The sequence below is a fragment of the Leptidea sinapis genome, chromosome 1 (genome assembly GCF_905404315.1).
Source record: "Leptidea sinapis chromosome 1, ilLepSina1.1, whole genome shotgun sequence".
Classification (NCBI taxonomy): Eukaryota; Metazoa; Arthropoda; class Insecta; order Lepidoptera; family Pieridae; genus Leptidea; species Leptidea sinapis.
Window position 1 is genome coordinate 8,692,197 of NC_066265.1, and position 24,325 is coordinate 8,716,521.

The 24,325-nt window shown below is 38.3% G+C and overlaps 1 protein-coding gene across 4 annotated transcripts; it reads left to right on the top strand.

Moving 5' to 3' along the window:
- Positions 1 to 614: 614 nt before the first annotated feature.
- LOC126967846 (protein toll-like) lies at positions 615 to 24,031 on the top strand. Of its 4 annotated transcripts, none has more exons than XM_050812567.1 (9): positions 660 to 1,064; positions 10,441 to 11,335; positions 11,994 to 12,184; positions 14,392 to 14,537; positions 15,028 to 15,162; positions 16,455 to 16,823; positions 18,806 to 19,120; positions 19,848 to 20,083; positions 21,470 to 24,031. In XM_050812567.1, the coding sequence occupies exons 1-9, from the start codon at positions 893 to 895 to the stop codon at positions 21,735 to 21,737; spliced, it is 2,727 nt and encodes a 908-aa protein (XP_050668524.1). In that variant the 5' UTR covers positions 660 to 892; the 3' UTR covers positions 21,738 to 24,031. The 4 variants fall into 4 exon arrangements, 3 of the variants coding, with proteins under 3 accessions (XP_050668524.1, XP_050668594.1, XP_050668725.1); XM_050812637.1 differs by having other exon boundaries at positions 10,896 to 11,335; XR_007730101.1 differs by lacking the exon at positions 21,470 to 24,031 and having other exon boundaries at positions 615 to 1,064; positions 15,028 to 16,823; positions 19,848 to 19,997.
- The last annotated feature ends 294 nt before the right edge of the window (positions 24,032 to 24,325 follow it).

Below are 24,325 nucleotides of genomic sequence, written 5' to 3' on the forward strand. Positions count from 1 at the left end.
ATAGAATAGCTGGTTTCTGGAAAACCGTCCGTAATTCTAATAATAAGATGATTAAAGTCGTCGCTGAGGCATCCCTTGACAATGTGTTTTACAAATACTGGCTAAGGGTACACCAGATCCCTAACGTAAAATGACTATTTTTTTTTTGAAGTGACTTTAATTTTATATTAATTAATTTTCTTTTACATATTTTTTTTTCATAATTTTAAAATATTTTGACTAACTACTTATATGTAAACACGTTTTATATGGATCCCTGACCTGCAATAAAATGATTTTATTTTATTTATTTATATAATAGTCTTACTTACGTACTTGTAGGTACTTATTCTTTGGTCATAACTCATATGTCATCTGTCAATCTGTCAAAGTCATCGCCAAATGCCAAACTCCATTATGGTTATTGTTTATTTTTAATATGAGTTAAAGAGATATTATTATGATTTATGATTAAAAGGTTTACCTACATACTTATTGTATTTAGTATTTACAACATCAAGGTACTTACTTAATTCACAGTTTTGTTTATCAAAACAGGTTCTAGGTAGGTAAACCTACGAGTAAACGATTTGACCACAATAATAATATTATGTAGGTAATTGTTATTTATATCATGTAGCATTAAGCTGTAGGCACTAGGCACGTATTTAGTATTTACATCAGCATAAAACAAGTTGATAATGCTAACAGGAAAATTGGAAATATCCTATTATGAGTACAGGTTATTGCCGTGACTCGCACGGCTTACATAAGGTTACATTAAAATCGATTACCATTATGAATTATTAGTGGATTGATAATTATATGTGTTTGTTTGTGTGCAAATTGTAATTTACATACTAGGCCAGTTTCTTAATAATCATATCCTTAGAATATGTACCTAGTTTAAATAATGGCAGTTTTACCACAGTGTATGGTGTCTGTTTGGAGTTTTGTACTATTTATATTATGTAGTATGGTTCATGTAGTGTGGCCACAAGAACTTGTATGCCCTGTTGGAATTTCTACAGATCTATGTCAACATAAATCCACATCTATTGATGAATACTTCTTCACTATTAAAGGTACCTATAATTGCTTAAATAATTATTTTGTAATAAATAGAAATTACTTCACTTTTCATTTTGTGGAGGACTTTAATATGTAACAATAACTATTGCAGGAAATCTTTTAAAATGTGAAGACACAAATAAATTCTAAATAAGTTGATATCTTAAAATATTGCTTCAATAAATATCTATTCAATGCTACATAGATATGTAATAACTTTATAATATATTATGCTTAGATCATACTCATAAAAAAGAAAAAACTGACACTTGACTTAAGAAAACATATCAAATAATTTGGGGGCCTTTTCGGTCACAGGCAGTCAACCACTTTAATATTGGTCTCGACATGGTAGATTATGCATCTTAATAAAATATAAACATCAAAAATATTTGTGCAATCAAGGAGCAAAAACAAGTCATATGCACATTAATGACTAGAATTTGTAAAATTTTTCTAGTCTTAACAAAGTTGTTGGGAAAATGTTTTAACCTTTCTAATTAGCAGAGGTTTTCTGATACCATGGTTACTGTGTGACATAAGTGACACAGTTTCTGTATTTTACTGGTGGAAGCTTCTTTGCACAGAAGGTCCCGTAGGAAATACTATAGTGGCACCTTTTTCTGTCCTCAACCAAATGTGCTTTAGCTATTGAAATTACTGGGCTAAAGAGACTTAACATCTTGTCCCAAAGTGAATTATTGTATTGTTAAGATTTCTGTTTGTTTTGACAAACAAAACTGGCACTTGAAAACTTTTTTGTCAATATTCAACAAAGTATTGACCTTAGGTATTGTGATATACACAGAGATATTATAACTAACTCATAGAAATATCCAAAAAATAACCTGAATGCATGCAGGCAGTGCTAGAAGTGGATGGTAGGTCGTCAAATAAAAGGAGAATATAGTAAAATGTTTCTTTAACATAATAATATATTAATCTATATTTATATATTATAACTAAACTGGGCAATCAGTATCTATTTAACAGTAAATGGTGTTTGTATGGAAGAGTTGGATAAAAAAGCATATGGGTCACCTGATGTTAACTGATCACCGCTGCCCACATTCTCTTGCAACACCAGAGGAATTACAGGAGTGTTGCTGCCCTTTTAGAATAGTATACACACTTTTTTTGAAGGTACCCATGTTGTATCGTCCAGGAAACACCGTACAAGAAAGCTCATCCTACAGCTTTGTACATTATTATTTTTTATGGAATAGGTGGACAAACGAGCGTACGGGTCACCTGTTGTTAAGTGATCACCGCCGCCCACAATCTCTTGCAACACCAGAGGAATCACAGGAGCGTTGCCGGCCTTTAAGGAAGGTGTACGCGCTTTTTTTGAAGGTACCCATGTCGTATCGTCCCGGAAACACCGCACAATGAAGCTCATTTCACAGCTTTGTAGTACATGGAAGAAAGCTCCTTAAAAAAGCTTTGTACATGGACCAAATTTATTATAAAACCGCACTGTGGAGGAATTCCACACATCCAGATGGTGGGATTGATATTCTAATTTGTGGCGTGTCGTAAGAAGGTGGAATACGGCGGCCGGAAGCACGTCAAGTCGGCACACTTCTCTCTGGCTTAGGTTTTCGACAATTCGAGCATCTCTGCGTTGCCCGCGGTCAAATGTTTCCAGACTAGAGATGACATCAATAGTCAATACTACATCTTATGTGGTCGGACGTGCGCTTTTTAGAGCGCTAGAATGTGGACCGGCTTGAAGTATTGCCGTGTTCTATCTATGACGCCTAACTTCTTCGTGGCAATCGCTCAAGATTTCAGGCCCAGTGCTCCGATTCTAGGCCTAGGCTCTAAGGGAAATGTTGTCGAATTCACAACTGCGTATGCTGCAGATCTGATTCTATTAGTCATATATGGGGGCAATACGTAATCTGTATGCCCAAAGACTGCGTTAGACATTTTATTCCTCAGCAAACGCAATAGGTACATACATATTACCTATAATATATCGTTGGAATGGTCTTGATGATAAAAGCTTAAAATAAAAATGAGTGGGTTTCTAGGTGCTTGGGATAAATAGCTATTCAGGTTGAAACATTTCCCATAGTTACATTGAAAATGAAATTTGTTCTCTAGAACGTCCCAACAATAGCAGGACACATGCGAAGACGAGCGGGTCGTCACTAGTAAATATTTTTTTTTCTGGTTAACAAGTTATTGGCACTAAATCAGTACATGATGTCAGACAGCGCATGGTTTACGTTGTCATATTGTGTAACTGGATTATTTTCACATTGAATTTAAGTGAAAGTGTCATCCACTAACAATACTACCTGTTGTTTCTTTTTTTTTTTCAAGACATTAGAGGGTTGCAAACGGGTTTACCTGATGGAAATTAAAAAATCAACCGTCCATGGAAATCAGTAATACCAGAGTTAAAAAGATTATATAATGATGCCGGCTTTTGAGATAGGAGTAGGTATGCTCTAGATTTGAACAGATGCTCGGTTCAGGAATACGACAGCCGGTAGATGATTCCACAAAGTCACAGTGCGTGGTTTAACGTTTCTAGTAAAACGCGCGATTGTGAAATGTTACACATCAACATGATGCGGGTGGAATTTTGCATTTTAACATAATATCCGGTGAAAACCGGCTGCCATTAGTATTCTGAACAAGTCTAAGCACTTTCCGTAATATATGCGGTAGAAAATGCAAAGAGATCACAATATATCTACGCAAAACTTCAAGCTGATCGGAGCTGACTTAATCGTCGATGATTCCATGCTCTTCGTTTTATGCAGTCAAATGGAAAAAGCTAGTACCTACTGGGGATCCCCCGCCAGATGTGCGGACAGTATGTACTCTATGTGGCGTCGAAATAGCGCCTTATAAAGTTGTAGGCGGTGACTCGTGAAGTGAAGTAATGTCTTGCTTGAGCACACCATGCTTTTTGAGGCATCTTGCCTTTTTCCAAGTGATCACGAATCTTAACATCACTGGATATATCAACGCCAAATATGCCAATACAGGATGTGCCAATTATAGCAGTTCCATTTGTCGACGCTATTTATTTACTGCTACAGTGATTTTATCATATTTTGAATAAAAAATTGACTTTGATAATTACAATAATACTAGAATTATCCAATATCAATTCTAAAGTTTTTAAATGCATTATCCTTTAGGCCGGTTTCAGTGCTACACCGACCGTCGGTGCGTAGGTACTGTACGTCCTGACGATACGTATTTACCAACCGTCAGTTTGTATCATTCAGTGCTCTCCTGACCAACAAACTGACCTGACTGGTACAGTCGTACAAGAAATGGACGCGAATTTCGAATAGTTTAATTACTGCTTATTATCTTCGTAGACGTTTTAGGAACAGAAGACGTAGATATCATGTTCACCCAATCGTCGCTAAAAGAGCATTACAACAATTCCATTTACTATTTCTATATTCATTATTTCGCGAAGGAAAAGATTTTTTTTTAATTACTTCAGAACGTTGATTAAAAGTTTTGATGAATTATAGGCGAAATTACAAGGCAACTTGAAACATCAGAACTTTTTCGAGTTCCTGTATTGGTTATCCTGTAGTGCTTCGCGAAGTCGAATTTCGGTGATTAAGCGTACGGTGTCGATATATTTGTTCATGTTCCGTACTAAACTATGAGTGAGTCCCCAAAAGGGTCTAAAATCTAACTGTCTTATTTATAATGACTTAGCAAAGATTTAAAACATACGCTTGTTAAAATTGGTATTTATAATTGCATGTTAGAGCTAAAACGCTCATTATATCTTCGATAAAGCTGACGTGACTTATAGTAGCTAAGACCCTTCATTAAACCTATTTTAAGCACTCGAACGCAAAAAAATCATGGCCGACATCGATCAACTGTTCGTTAAATAATAGCTTCCCGCTCAAACTGGTTTTATATCCGTCATAGATTGACAACCGACAGACTTCAAAACTTAGATTTTTGAAGTTTGAAATTATTTTGACATCGACTTTTGACAACTGACAAACCATTGACATTGAAAAGATGTCTGTTTCCATTGACAGTTCCTCATTAAGTTAGTTATAATCATGTTTTTTTTGTACAAAATGGCAACATTACGTATTAGTTATGGGAGATTTATCTAACGAATATGAACAAGGAATTTTATCGAACGTTCCATAGGCTTAAAACACGTTTTAACTAATATAGCTTTATACCTTCGAAAAGCATTTTATTATGAATAAGGCAGTATATGTTTGCAACTCGTTTAGTATTTTAGACATCCTGGAAATTGGTAAGTTATTGCCGAAAACAGTTTTTAGAAAAGGTCTTGTAAGAGGAGTTATTTTTTTGCGGAGATATCGAGAGGGAACATTAAACTTAATATTAAATCTGGATTATCATAGATATTGTTAAGACCTTTATATAGAAACATCAATACCAACAATTCTCTTCTTTGGCTCAAGCTATGTATAAGCTATGTTAATATGCTAGCGTTTCTTTGTACGACGAAATTTCTTTAGCCTTCTTTTGACGGTATTCTGTCCTAACCCAAGACTTGTTGGCACGGCTGTTTTATGAAGCATATCCCGTACTGTCTTGTCTACAAAGCGGTGAATGCCGTTGATTTGCATTTTAGGTATCATTGATATGCAGAAGAAACAGCGTAGGTGATTAAATTTGCCCTTGAGGGATACCAGCTCTTATTGGTTTTAAGTCTATAAACAAATTAATAGTATTTTGAAGCGAACAGTAACATATTACTTTGTATAAATATTACATTTTATTTTCATTTACAATTACATTTTTTTTTCATTTACATTTCCCTTTTTGACTTGACATGTATTTTTTTACTTTACGTAAATATTGATTTAAAAGCGTGGAAATGAGAATCTTACCACTTTTACTTTTACTTTTTTTCTCATTAAAGCTCAACCTTTTACGAAGTGGCAGTAAATTAATAAAAAAAGTACTGATTGATTGATGCCACCACGAACGTTATCCTCAGGCTCTTTAATGATAGTTGTTTATTGTACAATTCAAATTCAAATATTTTTATTCAAAATAGGATTTGAAATCACTTATTGATCGTCAAAAACTACCACCCATTCAAAAGAGACTGCCTCAGACCTGAGAAGAATGGGCGCAAGAAACTCAGCGGGCTTTTTTTTTAAATATAATATATGGTTTACAATGTAATATCGTACACTAAACATTATAATTAAAGAGCCTGAGGGTGTTCGCTTTATTCCCAGTCCGTGGTGTCATTAAGAAAATCGTTTATGCTATAATAACCTTTCCCACACAAACGTTTTTTAACAATTCTTTTAAATTTCGTTACACATTTGTTTTGTACATTTTCAGGGATCATATTGTAGAAGCATATACATCGCCCAACAAAAGACTTACTAACTCGACCCAACCGAGTAGTAGGCATAACAAGTTAATGTTTGTTCCTCGTGTTAACATTATGAATGTCACAGTTTCTAGAAAATTCCTCAATGTGCTTATGCACATACAGAACATTATCAAAAATGTATTGAGAAGCAACAGTCAAAATGTTTATTTCTTTAAATTTTTCTCTTAATGATTCTTTAGGACCTAGGTTATAAATCGAGCGAATAGCCCTCTTCTGCAGCACAAAGATAGAATTAATATCGGCCGCACTGCCCCATAACAATATACCATAGGACATAATACTATGAAAATAACTAAAGTATACTAATCTCGCCGTATCTATGTCAGTTAACCGTCTAATTTTCTTAACCGCATATGCTGCGGAACTAAGCCTATTCGCCAATCCTTCAATATGGGGGCCCCACTGCAATTTGGAATCAAGAGTAATGCCAAGAAATACAGCAGATTCCACTGGTTTTACCACCTCTCCATTCAATAAAATATTCGCATCTACATTTTTGACATTTGGCGCGGTGAATTTAATAAATTTGGTTTTATGACTATTTAACAATAAGTTATTGGCGCTAAACCAGTACCCGATGTCAGATAGAGCATTGTTTACTTCGTCATATAAAACTTGGCTTCGTTTCACTTTGAATATAAGTGAAGTGTCATCCGCAAACAATACCACCTTGTGTTTTTTTATATCAATATTACAATGAAATAAAATAAATTAAAAAACATATTTTTATCGATATAGAGAGAGATTAGATCATGAAGTGAAGTAGGAAGGGTCGGCCTTCGGCCTAGTATATAAAGTATGATATATGTATGTATAGTATGATGCAATGGAATATAAATAAAGAAGATAATAATATTAGAGTTAAAGTATGAAATTGCCGAATTGTACTGAAAAATTTATATTAGTTTTTTTTTAATTAACATATTTAATTGAAGTAATTACCATTATTGCTGCCATCTAAAAGGAAGATCATTGATGCCTTTGCGATAGAACTGTGGTGATCTAGATTCCACAAACTGTATGACAGCATTTTGTACTGCCTCCTGAGAAGAAAACTTTTTATCACGTAGAACATTGTCCAAATCACGAAAAAAATGGTAGTCCGCTGGAGCGAAGTCTGGCGAATACGGAGTGTGACGAATGGTTTCTAATTGCAGTTCCTGTAGAGTTGAAATGGATTCTCGTACTTTATGAGGTTTCTCGTTATCATGGAGTGTTTTACTGGTAATTTTGCTATCATTGTTCGCAATTGGAACAGTAGACATCTGCCGTTATTGCTTGACCAGATCGGAGAAAGCTTTAGTCAATAACACCATGCTGAGGCCACCAAACAGTTACCATAACCTTTTTCTGGTAAGCTTTGCTTTAGGACACTGTTACGGCGCTTGACCTGGGGCCTCAGCCATGGCATCTTTTGCATACGGTTATCGTAAAGAATCCACTTTTCATGGCATTTCTTTATCGATTCATCAAGGCAACACAAGTTTCAACACGCATTTATTTCTGCAGATCAGTCTAATCTAGAGGCACCTATTTTTCATATATTTTTATTTTGTTGATTTGACGGTAATGAATCAATATTATTAGTAAGGTAATGTTTAACCATGCCGCTAATTCCTGGGTAGTTTGGCTCAGATCGGCTTCCACCATGTCTTTCAATTCATTGTTATTCACCTGTGTATTCATTGTTATTCACGTCTTTCACGTGCTTCGTCCTTTCCATCACGAAAGCGTTTAAACCAAAATCGCACCGTGCGTTCATTAGCAGTCCCCTCTCCAAACGCAACATTGATATTGCGAGCTGTTTCTGCCACGTTAGTTCCGCGCCGGAACTCGTATTCAATAATCACTCGAATTTTCGAAGTAACCATCTTTCTTGTCTAAGCTAAATAAAAAAACAACTGAAAGTCAAAAATCTCAAACCATGATGGTTTTATGTCAATTCGAAGTACCTATTACCACAGAGTAGGAATGGATACTTACGTATAAAACGGCAATTTCATACGATACCACGTGTGAAGTAAGGGCTCACACGTTACCGTGACTATAGATAAGTAAATCAATTTCAAATCGATCTTGCGATCTTCCCGAATGATATAAAATGTACATTGCGATATAACGCGGAATAAATAAGACTTAAGGTTTTTACGCATACTTACTTAAGTACCTACACGAAAACACCAAGCAAGACTTATCCAAATCACAGCGGCCACTACAAGCCCACTACTTCACGTACAGAATAATGTAATTATAGGTTTCAACACAGGATACGCTGATTTTATCCATGCTAACACCAAATGTAAATTTAACCGTTAATTGATATGCGAAGAAACACGGGCGTGCGCGGTGACTGCTGTAGGCGCGGTGTAGACCTATGTGTAAATATTAGGCTTTTCATATGGAATATACTTCCCTCATCATTAAGCTTTCTTTAATTAAGATGCTGATACTAAAATCATTTATTTAAATAAATTTAACTCCAATCTTCCCCTCTCTAATATGTAGATAATAAGACGCCAAACAGACTTTGTAACAAGTCAGGGCCATGAATGAACGCCGCAACGAAAGCAATGCGGCATCGAGAGCCAGAGAAAATAAAAAAAAAGCGGCCAAGTGCGAGTCGGACTCGCCCCTGAAGGGTTCCGTAGCAGAAAGTAACACAATGTAAAAGTTCTTGTAGTTCGTTGTAACTTTGATCGATGTTTTAATAATAGTGTATTACTTTATTATTTTTAATTACGATTTATGACTAATTAAAAATACTACTTACGAGATCTCGTTTGAATCAATTTTTTCGGTGGAAGTTTTGCATATATTTTTTTAAGTTTATCATTCTCTTATTTTATAAGTTAGGGGGGGGGGGTGCACATTGTAAGTGTCTCTCGCGCAAACTATTCCCTTTAGTAAAAAATATTAGAAACCTCAATATCATTTTTGAATACCTATCCACAGATACGTACCTATTGGTTGGAAGAAAAAAAAGTGTGTGGCGTGTAATCTTTACGCGCGATTGAAGTAAGACTTAATTGTTATTATTAACTTTAGGAATAATTAACAGACGCATTAAATTTACACTAAACAAAGCCGTGTTACCAACTAAGCACTCACGTAGTACTGAAGAGCTAGGAGCATTGTTAGATTTTATGCATTTTTTTTTCGCTGGCGATATAACTTCATTATTGAGCAACGTTGGCATTTTTTCTACCTAAAATAAAAAATGCCGAATTTAAATTTTCACTCATTAATAAAATAATTGATAATACGAAATTGAAGATAATATAATTATTAGCACATTATGAATTTGTTATTGAATATTAACAAATATGGCTGTATGGGCTCGAACCCTTTGCTATCCTAATAATGGAAACGAAAAACAAAAACCAAGAACAAATTAACAAATGTCAGAAAGTTTCTGAAAACTTTCTGACATTCGTTAGAGAAACTGCAATAGTAGTATATAAGCAATAAAACTTCGAGATTTAAAAAAATATTACTGAACAAATTGAAATATTTTTTAAAACCATTAAATTATAACGGCTTAAAAAATTATTTCAATAGACTTTTGTACTGAGCTTTACTTCCGTCAGAAAAAATTCTGAGTTACCCCCAAGTCGCGCCTAAAGAACTTTTACTTCAAAAAATAGTTTAAGATAAAAGTGGCTGTGACATACGGGCGGATAGACAGGCAGACATGACGAATCTATAAGGGTTACGTTTTTTGCCATTTGGCTACGGAATCCTAAAAATGAGATAGGTACTCTTTATATTATATTATTATATTATAGTATATTCTTTCTTCTTATCTACGTAGGTTATGGTCTTATATTATATTAATAAATATCGGATAGTTGGTAGTCTTTATTTTTGTTCGTGAAGTTGGTATCAGTTTTTTTGTTCAGGTCGCGTTATGGTTCAATATGCGGTATATTGAAATTGCTCTAGTTTTGCAGCATAATCATTTAACGTTCGACTCAATATACTATTTGTCATTTCAGGAAACGACGTGAAAATATTGTATGCAGCAAGATATTTCCAGTTCAACTGTCCTGCAAACGTATCTTTAGAGAGTGACTTCCTTCCTCGGCTTGAACAAATTAGCTCCGTGCCCCGCGTCACATTCACCTCTTGCGTGCTACCCGTCTGGAGCTACGAAAGCGTCCTCCGCTCCTTCAATATCACGAATGTCGTGACCCTCCATCTGGAGAAACTACCGACGCATGCGGCGCTCACCCCACCCCTTTTCTTAGGTTTAAATATAACCGCATTGTCGGTATCGGGGGTAGCGTTGTTGCAATCAGAAGTTGGTTTTTTGGAATCACTCGGGTCACTACTCGACTTACGTCTGTCGAATGTTGACTTATCTGGTACTGCATTACACCGTTTGCCACACAACATCAGATGGCTGAGTCTCACCAAGTGCTACCTTGGTGAAGTAGTTGAGCTGCTACAGGCGCAGCGCGTGGAGCGACTTGTGCTGCGTGATGGCGGTGTACGGCGGGTGGATCTACGCGAGGCAGTAGCAGTGCGAGATGTGGTCCTGGTGGCACCACTACTGCAGCTCCACCTGCCGCCCGCCGTGGAGAACGCCACGCTGGCAGGTGTGCGCTGCGGTCCGGGCGCTGCCCCCTGCCGCCTGCGCCGCCTGTTGCTGCAGAACGTCACCACACGAGAGGTGACCTCCTGGGTGCAACGCTGTGATGGCCTCGAGAGCCTGCAGGTGGATCGCTCCACGCTAGGGGAGCTGCCAGCCACGTCAGGTGCCCTCCGCGCGTTACGGGAGCTGATCGTTCGCCGCAGTGGCCTGAGACGAGTCGCTCCCGACTCGCTCGCCTCCGCAGAACAACTCCGAAGACTCGATTTATCTTTTAACAAACTTGTTAGCTTACCCAAGTAAGTGCTGTCTTGTCTTGCAAAATATAACAACTGTAAAACATATAGTTATCCAAGATAGGTCAGGACTGCCGCACACACTCTTGTGACAAACAAACGACCTTGTAAAATACCGCTAAAAGTTCTTGAGGATACTTTCATTGTATCCTAAAAATACAAATAACTCACCATGATTTTTGAAGTTACACTTCTTTAGGCGCGTTATGAAAAAATTATTACAGTGAAATTTAAGATGCGCGCGCATCACTGTAATACAAAGGTAACAGGTTGACGTTGGTTCCTAAAATTTTCTGACAAACGTCAGCAACGAATTTTTTTTTTGGGTTTTTGGTCCATTATTCGGACAGGCAAAGGGTTTTAGCCCATACAGCCGCATTCATTATTTAATAATTAATTGTCAAAGCCATCTTTGCAAGATTTTTACAAAATTGTTCTTTCTAAAAACGTAGAATAGCAGAAGGAATAAATCATTTTAATGCTTTTTACTTCGTTAGGCCAAAGAAGTATAACTTCTTGCGTGCATTACAAACACAGTTTTATATTTTTCTATCAAAGTTGATATAAGAGTAGAAACCTTAAGTGCTTATACCTATTATTGACTTGGATTGTGTCACTGTGTGAAACGTGCTCTGGGTACAGTATGTCCGGTGTGCTGCAGGGACATGTTCGCGCGTTCGTCGCGGCTGCTTGCGCTGGACATATCGCACAACGCCCTGTCTGCGGCTTCCCTGGCGGCGCTAGCTCCGCTGTCCACGCTGCAGTCTCTAGACGTGTCATACAACCCGCTGGGCGATTTGTGCCCCGCGCGCAATCTCTCTGGCCCTGAGCCGTCGTTCTACGTGCCCAACGGCAAGTACTCTACACACAATAGACTTTAGTCCCATCACCAGTGGGAGGCTCCTTTGCACAGGTATAGTGATGGGTACCACAATGGCACCTATTTGTGTAAACATTACTGTGTTTCGGTCTCAAGGGCGCTGTAGCTAGTGAAATTACTGGCCAAATGAGACTTAACATCTTATGTATCAAGGTGACGAGTGCAATTGCAGTGCCGCTCAGAATTTTTGGGCTTTCAAAGAATCCGCAGCGACACTGCATTGTAATGGGCAGGGCGTATCAATTACCATCAGTTGAACGTCCTGCTCGTTTCGTCTTTTTGAGTAAGTTATGTCAACAACAATAATAGGCGTTTAATTATGTGGTTTCCATATTAACGTACTGGCTGTTTTATATTTTAAATCTCCTATTTTTTCATATTGAAACTTTTTTGATGTGAGCACATTCTAGAATTAAAAAATGTAGAACGCTTATTTCGTTTGCAATTCATTTAGCGCCATTACTTGCCGCTTTTAATACCCGTTTGAATGTCCTGTTTATTCGTAATTTGGAAATTATTTAATTACTAAGTGCATTACCAAAGAGGATGTAAATACTACGTAATATGCATTACTCTCATTAATGTCATTAACTTATCTGTTATCATTGAAAGTAACTTTCTTAAAGCAGATAGCGGAAACTTGCAGAAAGTTGATACCAATAATGGTAGGTATATGGATATAAAGCCAGAACGTTCTATTAAAAGTACGAGTATTCCAATCACTTATCAAATTCAGAAATATGTAGATGCGATAAATCTTTTGGATATAAGTATCTATATTGTATAGATCTTATAATGTTTTCTATCGTTCATAACTCAGGTTCTCGTTAATATCTACCTATATCACTACATCTATTATAATATATATTATTTCATATACGAATATACAAGTCAATCAATAAGCTACCAGTTTTTAAGCCAAACTGCGGCTTACGCTAGTTGCTGTTCTGAGTGTGGAAGCCGTCCTATTAGAATAACTAGTTTTTTGCCACACATTTTGGATCATTTTACTTAGACTCCACTTACTCTCATTGTACCAATATTCCGACCCCTAACAATAACATATCGCATAATTCCATAATATTTACAGAATGGTTCTAAATATTAAAAGATTTAAATTTGAATGAAGGCTCTCGGTAAATAATATACCACCACTATTTATCTAAAGATGTGCTATGTGTCTTTCTTATCCGCTGATTAAAATACAATTTCGATTCGATACAATTTCAATTTTGACTACATTTTCAAATCTCTTATCTCTAATTTACATGGGTTTTGAGTACTTAAGTGATCGAAAGTAGTCCCTTTATTCGAACTAAACACAATTACGACGCTTAATATACTATAATGCCCTTCTAGCAAAGCCACATTATATATTAATATGAAAACACTGATCCAAACCCTACAAAACCGAATTACAAATATTATATAAATTTTTTACACCTACACATGCAACCTCATTCATAAGCTCACTCACTCAAACATTAAATTTACGAATCGCAAAAAAGTAAGAAATGTAATTATATCGTCACCTTCTATTATAACCAACTGTAGCAAATATAGTCTAATATTTTCAGGAGCACAGCTATACAATCAGCTTCCGAAAACTGTTAGGGAGGTGACTACCCTTAACAACTTTAAAAGAAGACTGCTATATCAGATACAAACGCCTGATGAACATCCCATATATACCGATACCTCATTACGCCTTATTACATGTATACAAGTATGATTTAACTTCTCTCGTTTAATGATATGATCTTCCCATAAAACCTTACTTGACACTTAAAAATTTATTTTATCTACACCCATGCTGTAAGTCCACTATAAAAGATTCTAAAACAGTTAGCTTATTGCCAACATTAAAACACCCAATGTCCTAATAACCATTACATCATCCAAACAGTGTTGTAAAGAAATCCAGTACAACATTATATCATCCGTTTTCATAACAACACTCCTTTGGATGATATTACGGTTACTAGTACTGGCTTTTTCAATGTTAGCAGTAAGCTAATAAATAGAGGATACATATTATGGGTGTAGATAAAGTCTTGTATGCAACTGTTGATAATTAGGTATTAAAACACTCATGTGATACTATTATCAAATAACCCGCATTGGTGTTTTAATACCCCTTATTACCAGTTGCATAAATAACTAAAACGTTTGGATATAGTGATGTCAGCGCTGTGGCAATGCCGATCGCTGAAGACGCTGCGGTTGGAACGAGTGCGGGCGACGCGACTGTGTGCTGACTGGCGCCGGTTGCTCACGGCGCTCACCGATCTTGACTTACGGCACAACCAACTGTCTCTTATAGAGGTGTGTGAGGTGGCGGGTACAGCCTATTTTTGGTGAGCTAAGAAACTGGTTCAGAAAATGGAAAAAAAGGAATGTTAACTGCAGCGTTACTCTTCGGCAGTGCTCTGTGAACGGCTGTATCACTTTGGTGGAGTGTTCCGAAGAGCTGTTACACCTGATCCCTGCCGCCGAAATCCACCTTCGCACGACACGCCACAAGTCAGGATATCATCCCCACAATCTGGATGTGTGGCGGTCCTCCACAGTGCGGTTTTCAAGGAGCTTTATTCCACGTACTAAAAACCTGTCTAATGAACTTCCTTGTGCGGTTGCTACGACATTGGTACCTTCAAAACGCATATACCTTTCTTAAAGGCCGGCAACTTATAGGTATTTGGGTATAAATATACTTAGACAGATTTATATTATAAATTATGTCCTATATTTAATTATTATGTTGCCAATAAAATTCATAATTATTATTAATTTGGATTTGGTTTACTGTGTGTAGTATGAGGACCTACTGTGGGAGCGCGCGTCTGTCACCCACGTGGACCTGCGCGGCAATCCAGTACGCTCGATACGCTACCGACGCCCCGACTACGAGCGTTATGCCAACGTGACGCCAGGGACACCTGTGGTCCCGGTGAGTGCACGCACCACAATCAATAATTATTTACTCACAAATTTATATACAACGCCAAAATGGGAGCCTACCAGTGGGTGGCTTGCACAGGACGCCTAGTTTATGTGTACCACAACCGCGCCTATTTCTACCGTGAAGCAATAATGTGTAAACATTACTTTGTTCCGTTCTGAAGGGCGCCGTAGCTAGTGAAATTACTGGGCAAATGAGACTTAACATCTTATGTCTCAAGGTGGCGAGCGCAATTTGTAGAGCCGCTCCGAATTTTTGGGTTTTTCAAGAATCCTGAGTGGCACTGCATTGTAATGGGCAAGGCGTATCAATTACCATCAGCTGAAGGTCCTGCTCACCACGTCTCTTATTTTCATAAAAAAAATCAAGCTAAACTTTTGAAGTAGGTTGAAAACCTTGTGTTGCCAGTGATGATTTAAGATACACAGACGTGGTCGCTGACTATCGATGATCGCATCAGACATGACGAGATAAATAGGAAAAACCAAAGTTACCGACATAACCCAAATGATTGCGAAACTGAAGTGGCAGTGAGCAGGGCACATATTTGGACGGACAGATGGTCGTTAGGGCAGTAAAGTCTTTGAATGGCGACCATGTACCGGAAGACGCAGTGTTGGTAGGGCAGCGCAAGATCTATCGTCGTGGAAATCTTTGGTGGAGGCCTTTGTCCAGCAGTGGACGTCTTCCGGCTGATGATGATGTACACTAGCAGTACCCATACTCAGATTGAAATCCACTACCGACTAAAAATCTCACTTATCGTATAGTTTTCCTCAATAGTTTTTCCAGCGAAACGGGCAATTTGCTTACCTCGCTCATGGTTGTGGAAAAATACAAATTATTCCTCAAATTTCTGCGACTGATATTCTGTTTTCTTTATAGATTTGACGTGGTCCTGGTATTGTCTTATAGAAATAATAGATGTAGATGTTCAAATTAAGGAAAATGATACTTGAATTACTCTGGTTTTCACTTTCATTTTTTTTTATCTATATAATATATCCGGATGATGGGCGGTGTCCGTTCGACATGCGGCCACATCACTTGCAGTTGTTCTTTTTAATTGAGCAGTTGATATAAAAAAAAATAAACTTATCTGACCGTGGTATATCTGTTATGTATCCTGATGCCTTTTTATCTGTGGAAAGTTAAGTTAGTTCACAGAATTCATAATTTGAAGTGGTTATAATCAGGAAATTGGAGGTGTCTTTTTATTAATGGATCATCGAGCATTAGATGAGTAAAATTATTTAATAAATGGTATAGATACTTTATAGATGACTACGCTAGTGATAGACTCGTTGTTGGAGTGCGATTGTGGCGTGTACTGGTTCGCGTGCACGCTACAAGATGGCGGCGCGCGGGGTGCAGCCGCAGTGGAGGGAGCACGGTGCGGGGAGGGCGGTGTGTCGCTGGCGGATGTGCCACTAGAGGCGCTTGTGTGTGAGGTGGGAGCTCCTGCGTGCCCGACGGTGTGCCGCTGTGCCGTGAGCGGGGCAGGTGCCTCGCTCGGATGCGGCAACGCGAGCCTTGCTGCACCGCCCGCGCGCCGCGACATGTCCACTCTGGGCCCCGTGCGCTCACTGTCACTACAACACAACCGCATCGAACGCATTCGTGCTGACGATATCCCGCCCGAAGTCACCGTAAGTTATTTTCTGCAATAAATATACTTGGCTACATACCAACTAATAATATAATAATTCGAATTCGGTTAAAAAATATTTTCTACATTTGGGATACTTTTGTAATATGAATGACACTGCTACTGCTTCGAAAACAAATGGCGCTCTGTGAGAGAGAAAAGAACCTGCGTGTGAAGCTCTTCCAGTGACATTTATGCTCTGTTTTAAAGGTTTTACAAATGTTTTAAATTAAAATGCGAAATAGGTCAATGCTTATATACCACCTGCCTTTACTTCTCCTCATCACAAACAGCATCCTGCTTTTAGCGGTGAATCTCTCTGCGAATTCTAAGCACGTCCTCAGAATACGTGAGCAGCTTTTAAAGTATTCGTCTGGAAAACGGATTTTCTGGGCGTTAACAAAAGCTGCAAGAGCAGCTTTTGTTAACGCCCATCAAAGATGATGCTTCAGCCATCCGTCTTTGTCGTCGCTCCACATGAACCTGAATAACTCCCTCGGCTATGGTAGTAGATACAGCCGATCTTCTGGGCACTCTTTTTACCTTGAACTCGACTCTTTATGACTATGGAAAGACACAGCCGACCATCCTGCGGTATCAGGGACAGACGCCAGAAGAACTTATAGTTCCGGCAGAATCTGTTAGGTGAGCTCTGTTTTCCTTGGACGTAAAAAAGTTGGACGGATGGCATTTTCTCCATCGTACTCAATACAAGTGCCCCTGAATTAACGCCAGTGCTAAGTCTTTCCTTCTGGCACTCATATTCTAAAGGTATAATAGGGCCCAGACTTATGAACGTCAGTCCTTGTCCATCGGATCCCAAAAGAGGAGACAATTCGGATCCCGCTAACTACCTCCCTGCTCTCCAAAATCATGGTATACAGCGACTAGTGGGTCACCAGATGATCAACTACCAAGAGTACGACTATAGCTATTGTCGGTCAGCTAACGATATTCTGGTATAGCACATAGATGAGCAACGGCTATCTAAAGCAAGGGAAAAGGCCTGGCAGCTAGCAATAATTAGCTGAATATAATATAAATAAGCTGCCATGTTCCATTTAACCCCAGCAGACTCAAGTTTCCCCGTTTACCACATAAATAACCGCATTTGTCGTTTCACCGCTCTTCGAAAACACGTAATACTGGGTCTCGGAATCTCGAGCGATTGATAATTTCCCTGTCATCTGCAAGGCCTGAAAGAAAATCCAAATTGACCTCGAAGGAACTTGGGGTCATAGATAGAGCATGGCATACTTCAAGCCGGCCCACATTCTAGCGTTGTACAAAAGTGCAACCTTCGATTTTGACGACGTGCTTAAATTGTCGCTTAAACATTTTATGGATGATGAGTACAAACGAGCGTAGGTACCGATCACGTGGTGTTAAGTGATCACCGCCGCCCATATTGTCTTGCAACACTAGAGAAATCACAGGAGCGTTGCCCACCTTTTACAAATGTGTACGCGTCTCTTTCGAAGGTACCCAAGTCGTATCGTCCTGGAAACACCGCTGTGTCATCTATGAAAGTTTCTTGAAATCAACACTGTTGAGTGCCACACATCTAAATGCTGGGAATCATGTCCTAATTTATGGAATGTTAGTACTATTCATAACTTGCCAATATTTAGATTTAAATTCTTTTGATGGCGCGCCTTGTTCTTTATTTTGAACTTGGTTCGCATTTAAATATGAATGTTTTATTTTTTTATTTTTTATGACAATAAGGGACGTGACGAGCAGGACATTCAGCTGATGGTAATTGATGTGCCCTGCCCATTACAATGCAGTGCCGCTCAGGATTCTTGAAAAACCCAAAAATTCTGAGCGACACTACAATTATTGCGCTCGTCACCTTGAGACATAAGATGTTAAGTCTCATTTTCCCAGTAATTTCACTAACTACGGCGCCCTTCAGACCGAAACACAGTAATATTTACACATGTATCAGTCATTATAACTAAGATGTCTTCTACTCCACAGATGCTAGATCTCTCGTACAACCGACTACAGCACGTGGAGTCTACCCTTTGGGGATCGGGGGCTCGCTCGGTACTGCTCGCTGGCAACCCGCTCCAGTGCTCGTGCGAGCTCGTTGACGAGCTGCTGCAGCACCGCGAGGTTTTGCTTGACTGGGAGGAGGTGCGCTGCGCCGACGGCACCCGTCCGTTGCGCTGTCTCCTCCACCCTGGTCCCCCCCTTATGCCCACGATTGCCGGAGCGGTACTTGTGTTAGGTGTGCTGGCTGCGATTCTGGTACTATACTACGGGAGACCCGGCTTCGCTTATAGAATCAAGGTATACATAGCACACTAGAGGATAACCTCTATTATTATTATAAATTGCAATGGAGCCCCCATAGTGAAGGATTGGCGAATAGACTTAGTTCTGCAGCATATACAGTTAAAAATTAGACAGTTACTTTAGTTATTTTCATAGTATTATGTCCTAAATTGTTATGGGGCAGTGCAGCCGATATTAATTCTATCTTTGTGCTGCAGAAGAGGGCTATTCGCTCGATTTATAACCTAGGTCCTAAAGAATCATTAAGAGAAAAATTTAAAGAAATAAACATTTTGACTGTTGCTTCTCAATACATTTTTGATAATGTTCTGTATGTGCATAAGCACATTGAGGACATTTGCTAGAAACTGTGACAATCATAATATTAACACGAGGAACAAACAAAAACTTGTTTGGTATGTCTACTACTTGGCCAAGTCGAATAATAATAAGTTTAATAGTACAATATTACTTTGGAAACATATTTTTTGATGAAAAAAAAGCCCGCTGAGTTTGTTGTGCCCATTCTTCTCAGGTCTGAGGCATTATTTTTGGAATGGGTGGTAGTTTTTGACTTTCAATAAGTCACATCCTATTTTGAATAAAAATATTTGAATTTCAATTTGAATGATATATTCTTGGAGTATTTATTCTACGACATCCACAGCACTCTGAAATTTTATTGTGAACAATTGTACTATGATCAAGAACGTATTTACGGTGTAACCACAATGGTTCCCAGATGTGCCTCGTAGATCGCGGGGTATGTGGATGGCGGCGGGGCGGAGTGGAAATTGCTGCAGACGCGGAGGTAACATACGACGCGTTCGTTTCCTTCTCGCACCACGACCACGAATACGCAAGTGCGCTGGCGGCAGCTCTAGAGGCGCCTCCCCACCGGCTGCGATTGTGCATGCATCACCGTGACTGGCTGCCTGGCGAACTCATCACCAACCAGATCGTGCGCTCCATCAGGCGGTGAGCTCCAGTTAATATTCATTATTCCCGATCGGAATAACGCTTGATATTATCATTACTGTTTCGGTGATCATTGCTCTTAATAGTGTTTTTCATTATTATAACACTAGAAATACGGAATTGCTTGTAACTAATTCTAGTTGACTTCATAGGATAATGTGTGCACTTTTATGATAAAGTCCCAGCCACTGTTCAGGCTTTATTTATAAATAAATTTAAATATTTTTTATAAAAAAAATGGCTCTGTCGTAAATCCTACTACTCCACAGCTGAATATCTAAGTGATCCGACAGCCTGGGACTAGATTATGAATTTCTTATAGCAATAGCAATGATAATACAATATTGTATATTTGATTATAAAGAGCGCAAAAAAATGCTGGGAGAGTTTCTTGCGCCGCTGCTTCTCTCTCAAAGCGCCATTTGTTACCGAAGCGGTAGTAGTATCTAGTATATTAGAAATGACATCAAAAATAATTCTAAAGGAATCAATTTTGAGAAAATAAATGCGTTTTATTAAAGGCGGCAGGTGCAACGGCGGAACTGCGAAATATCGGAAAGCGGAGGAAATATGAAACCTCGGTGATGGATACGTTGTTCCTTTTGGGGTGGAGACGATTGGTCCTTGGGGTTCGTCAGAGCTAAAAAAAAATAACAGATTTGTCCAGGCATCTTACCGATTTGACAGGTGAAACACGCTGTCTGGTACATACCTCTGTTAAGCCGGGTCGACTTTTTACAGCTGTCACAGTATATGTAAAAAATCTCCATACACATACTAAGTGTAGGCTGTAGCCTTTTTTTAATTATGAATATTGATGCAATATAGATTCAGCCTCGAGGTGACAGTGACACTTGACATGTGACAGGTGACAGAGTATGAACGGACGGTCATAGGTCATCGCTCACATAGACAAATTCTGACAGATTGTGTTCTGTCAGGGGTCTGAATTTTTTAAAATAGGATATATTTTGTTCAACCGACTTCAAAAAAGGAGGAGGTTCTCAATTCGTCGGTATGTTTTCGAAGCGGTGGCAGGATCTAGTATATTAGAAATAACATCAACAAAAATTCTAAAGGAATAAATTTTGGGAAAATAAATGCCTTTATGCCCTTTAAAAAAATACTTAAAAAAAGGCAAATAATAGAGCAAAAGGCATTTTTTTTTTTTTCAAAATTGATTCCTTTAGAATTATTTTTCAGTCAGTTCAAACACTACCATCGCTTCGGAAACAAATGGCGCTCTGAAATAGAAAAACGGCGCAAGAAACTCTCCAAATGATTTTAATTTACATTTTTTAATGGAGTGGTTACAGCTCAGACCCTAAGGTCGTAAACGATGATTTTTCCCGAGGCTGTGTACTACTTCCTACACTATTTATTCAGGTCGCGGCGGACGGTGGTACTACTGTCGGACTGGTTTGCGGCATCCTCCTGGGCGCGTGCCGAGTTCCGTTCGGCCTTCACACACGCGTTGAGCTCGCCTTCCGCACGGCCTCTCGTGGTGCTGTTGCCTTCACTGTCACTGGATCGCGAGCGGCTTGTACAAAACTTGGACCCTGAGCTGGCACTCTTTGTGGCCAAAAACACCTACCTCGAGTGGAGCGACCCTGCCTTCTGGGACAAGCTTCCGCGCGCACTGCGACCCTCCTAGTGACGATCCACAGGGCTCTAAGCCCTCATTCGTGCCACCTAATACTTGATGAAAGGATTGTTAATTCCGTGGTCGGAGAAAACGGAGGTCATCAATAAATACTTCTTACCAGTTTGAGGCTCTTTTGCACAGGATGCTGGCTAGATTATGGGTACCACAACGGCGCCTTTTTCAGCAGTTAATCATTTAAGCAAAAAGCATTTACTCAGTTTGGGTTCAATTCGGACAGTGACAGTTGACACACGACTAAGGAAAAAGTGTGTTTACATTGTCTATCACACTGCGAATGATATGTCCTTACTTATATGTCTATAGAATGTTATGTTATGTTAGTATGTTATTATTTTACTTGTAAATTTTTAATTATGTACTACGTTTAAAAAAACTCATTTTTTGTCACAGATTGACTACGGCATTCCTCGTTTGATCTCATGATGCCGTAAGTAATCTGACGCGAACGCTGCAGCATATATTCTGTGGTATTATCTTGCATAGAAAGTAAATCTGCGAGCAAGTGTTCTATATGAGACAACTATAAGATCTGTGCGCTCGTCCAAACTAATAGTCTTAACACATGATCGGATTTGGTACTTACATTGAAATATGAAAATTACTTACAATACATATACACAACTTAAAACGAACATCCAATTATAGGTAAACACGGCATAATTAAGTTACCTTAGTTGTAAGCAGAGGTGGAGAAGAATATGTTATGGATAAAATAATATGCATATTTAATGTTATCTACTTCGCTTTTGCTTAAGGTTTTACAAGAAAAAGGAATATTTATAAATATACATTAAAATTTACACATACAACAAGTATTTGCTGGACGGGGAAATTTCGGTGGAAGAACGTCATAAAGGGGATGAAGAAGTTTAGGACAGGAAAATACAGATATGAGATACAGTACCGTCGTCCAAGCCGCATTCACATAAGGAGTGATCTCTAACTCTGATCTTGTGCAGGTGGACAGGTGTGCTGGAATGACCAAGACGTAAACGACATATTATGGAGGTAATCCACCTGTCTGCATATCTATGAGAAAAAAACCATGGTCGCCTTGGTATATCTGGTTGGACTGAGGCATAGAATTTACCTTTAGCCAATTTTGATTCATTCCAGTATGTATTCCAAGACTTGTCGAGATAAGTTTTAGAAAGTGCACTCAGATCTTGGGAACTATTTTTAAAATGTTCATAAGAACCCGTTTGTATGCAGATTTAGCACAAGAGTCTGCTGTTTCATTGCCTGCAATGCCAGAATGACCTGGAATCCAGACAAGTGATTTAAATATTAGTTATCCATCTCATATTCTAAACATGCTCTTTTAAACTTGATTAAACATAATACTTTATGTCGATCAACATCTGTCGTTAATGTATGCGGTAAAAGACTGTGGAATATATTCGATGGTATTTCGCATTTTCCATCGCACAAAATTATTATTATTACCGTCCGGACCGTACCGAGTACGACAGCGGACCAACGAGGCGCCCACTGGACCGTCCGATGGCCTGGCCGTAGCAAATACGAACATTTGTTTAAGCTATAACACCGCCCCAAACCATCACACAGCCACATCCACATTTGTTATATTCCTGGATTGGTGCAGCACTGTATCACTTGACTCAAGCCTATAAACATAGAGACGACCTTCGTGACGTAGGTATAGGGCGGAATCATGATTTTTCAGTAAAAAGCCTTGAATGTTGAAGTTGAAAATTAGCATTGATTTACCTAGAATCCGTCGCTTCAATGAATTATAATACTCAAGAGTCTATTAATACCTAAAATACTAGAAAAAACACTTAAAATACGTAGTGTTTCCTTTAATAAAAAGTTAAGAAAATTCAATGGCGTCATTTTGTTTTTAGGTATTTTAAGACTCTAACTTACTTTATTGAGGTTATTATTACTTTTAGGTAACTTTATTGAGAACCACGTAGAAAAACACCGATGCTCTTTTGTTTTTTTTTTCTAATTCATTCGACTTTATTTTATTTTATATAAAAAAAAGGAAGCCCGCTGAGTTTGTTGCGCCCGTTCTTCTAAGGTCTGAGGCATACCTTTTGGAATGGGTGGTTTTTGACTTTCAATAAGTGATATCATATCCTATTTTTAATGAAAATATTTGAATTTGATCAGCGTTGATTGCGCTAGTAATCAGCATTATGCTGAAGTTTTACCGATTTGTGACAAACACTTCACGTGCTGATTTGTTAATGATTGTACTGTGTTATGATGTAAATATTATGTTTAATGAAAATAAATATATTTCTATTCTTTGGCTAGAAGTTTTATCAAAAATAACTATATGTATACCTACCTCAACCTTAGATTAAGGATTGGTCTTCGCTGCGCTCCAACTAAATATCGCACTACCTAAGAACAATAGCTTTTTTTATTACAACTATTAGATGCTTGTGTGTGTGACATCTAATGACACTTAATGGCATCTTTCAAAGTTTGTAACATACGCTTCGTGTTATTTTACATTGAAATTGATAATTTACAAAATATTGATGATATGTGAACTCAGTGTCTTTCTTATTTCTTGTAGTATTATTTTTACAAAGTTTTAC

What these genes read in the sequence shown, in the direction of transcription:
- LOC126967846 (XM_050812567.1), top strand. Translation starts at nt 893, where the DNA reads ATGGCAGTTTTACCACAGTGTATGGTGTCTGTTTGGAGTTTTGTACTA. An exon ending in ACCAACTGTCTCTTATAGAG is followed by an intron (nt 14,538 to 15,027) that starts GTGTGTGAGGTG and finishes TACTGTGTGTAG; the next exon opens with TATGAGGACCTACTGTGGGA. An exon ending in ATCGTGCGCTCCATCAGGCG is followed by an intron (nt 20,084 to 21,469) that starts GTGAGCTCCAGT and finishes CTATTTATTCAG; the next exon opens with GTCGCGGCGGACGGTGGTAC.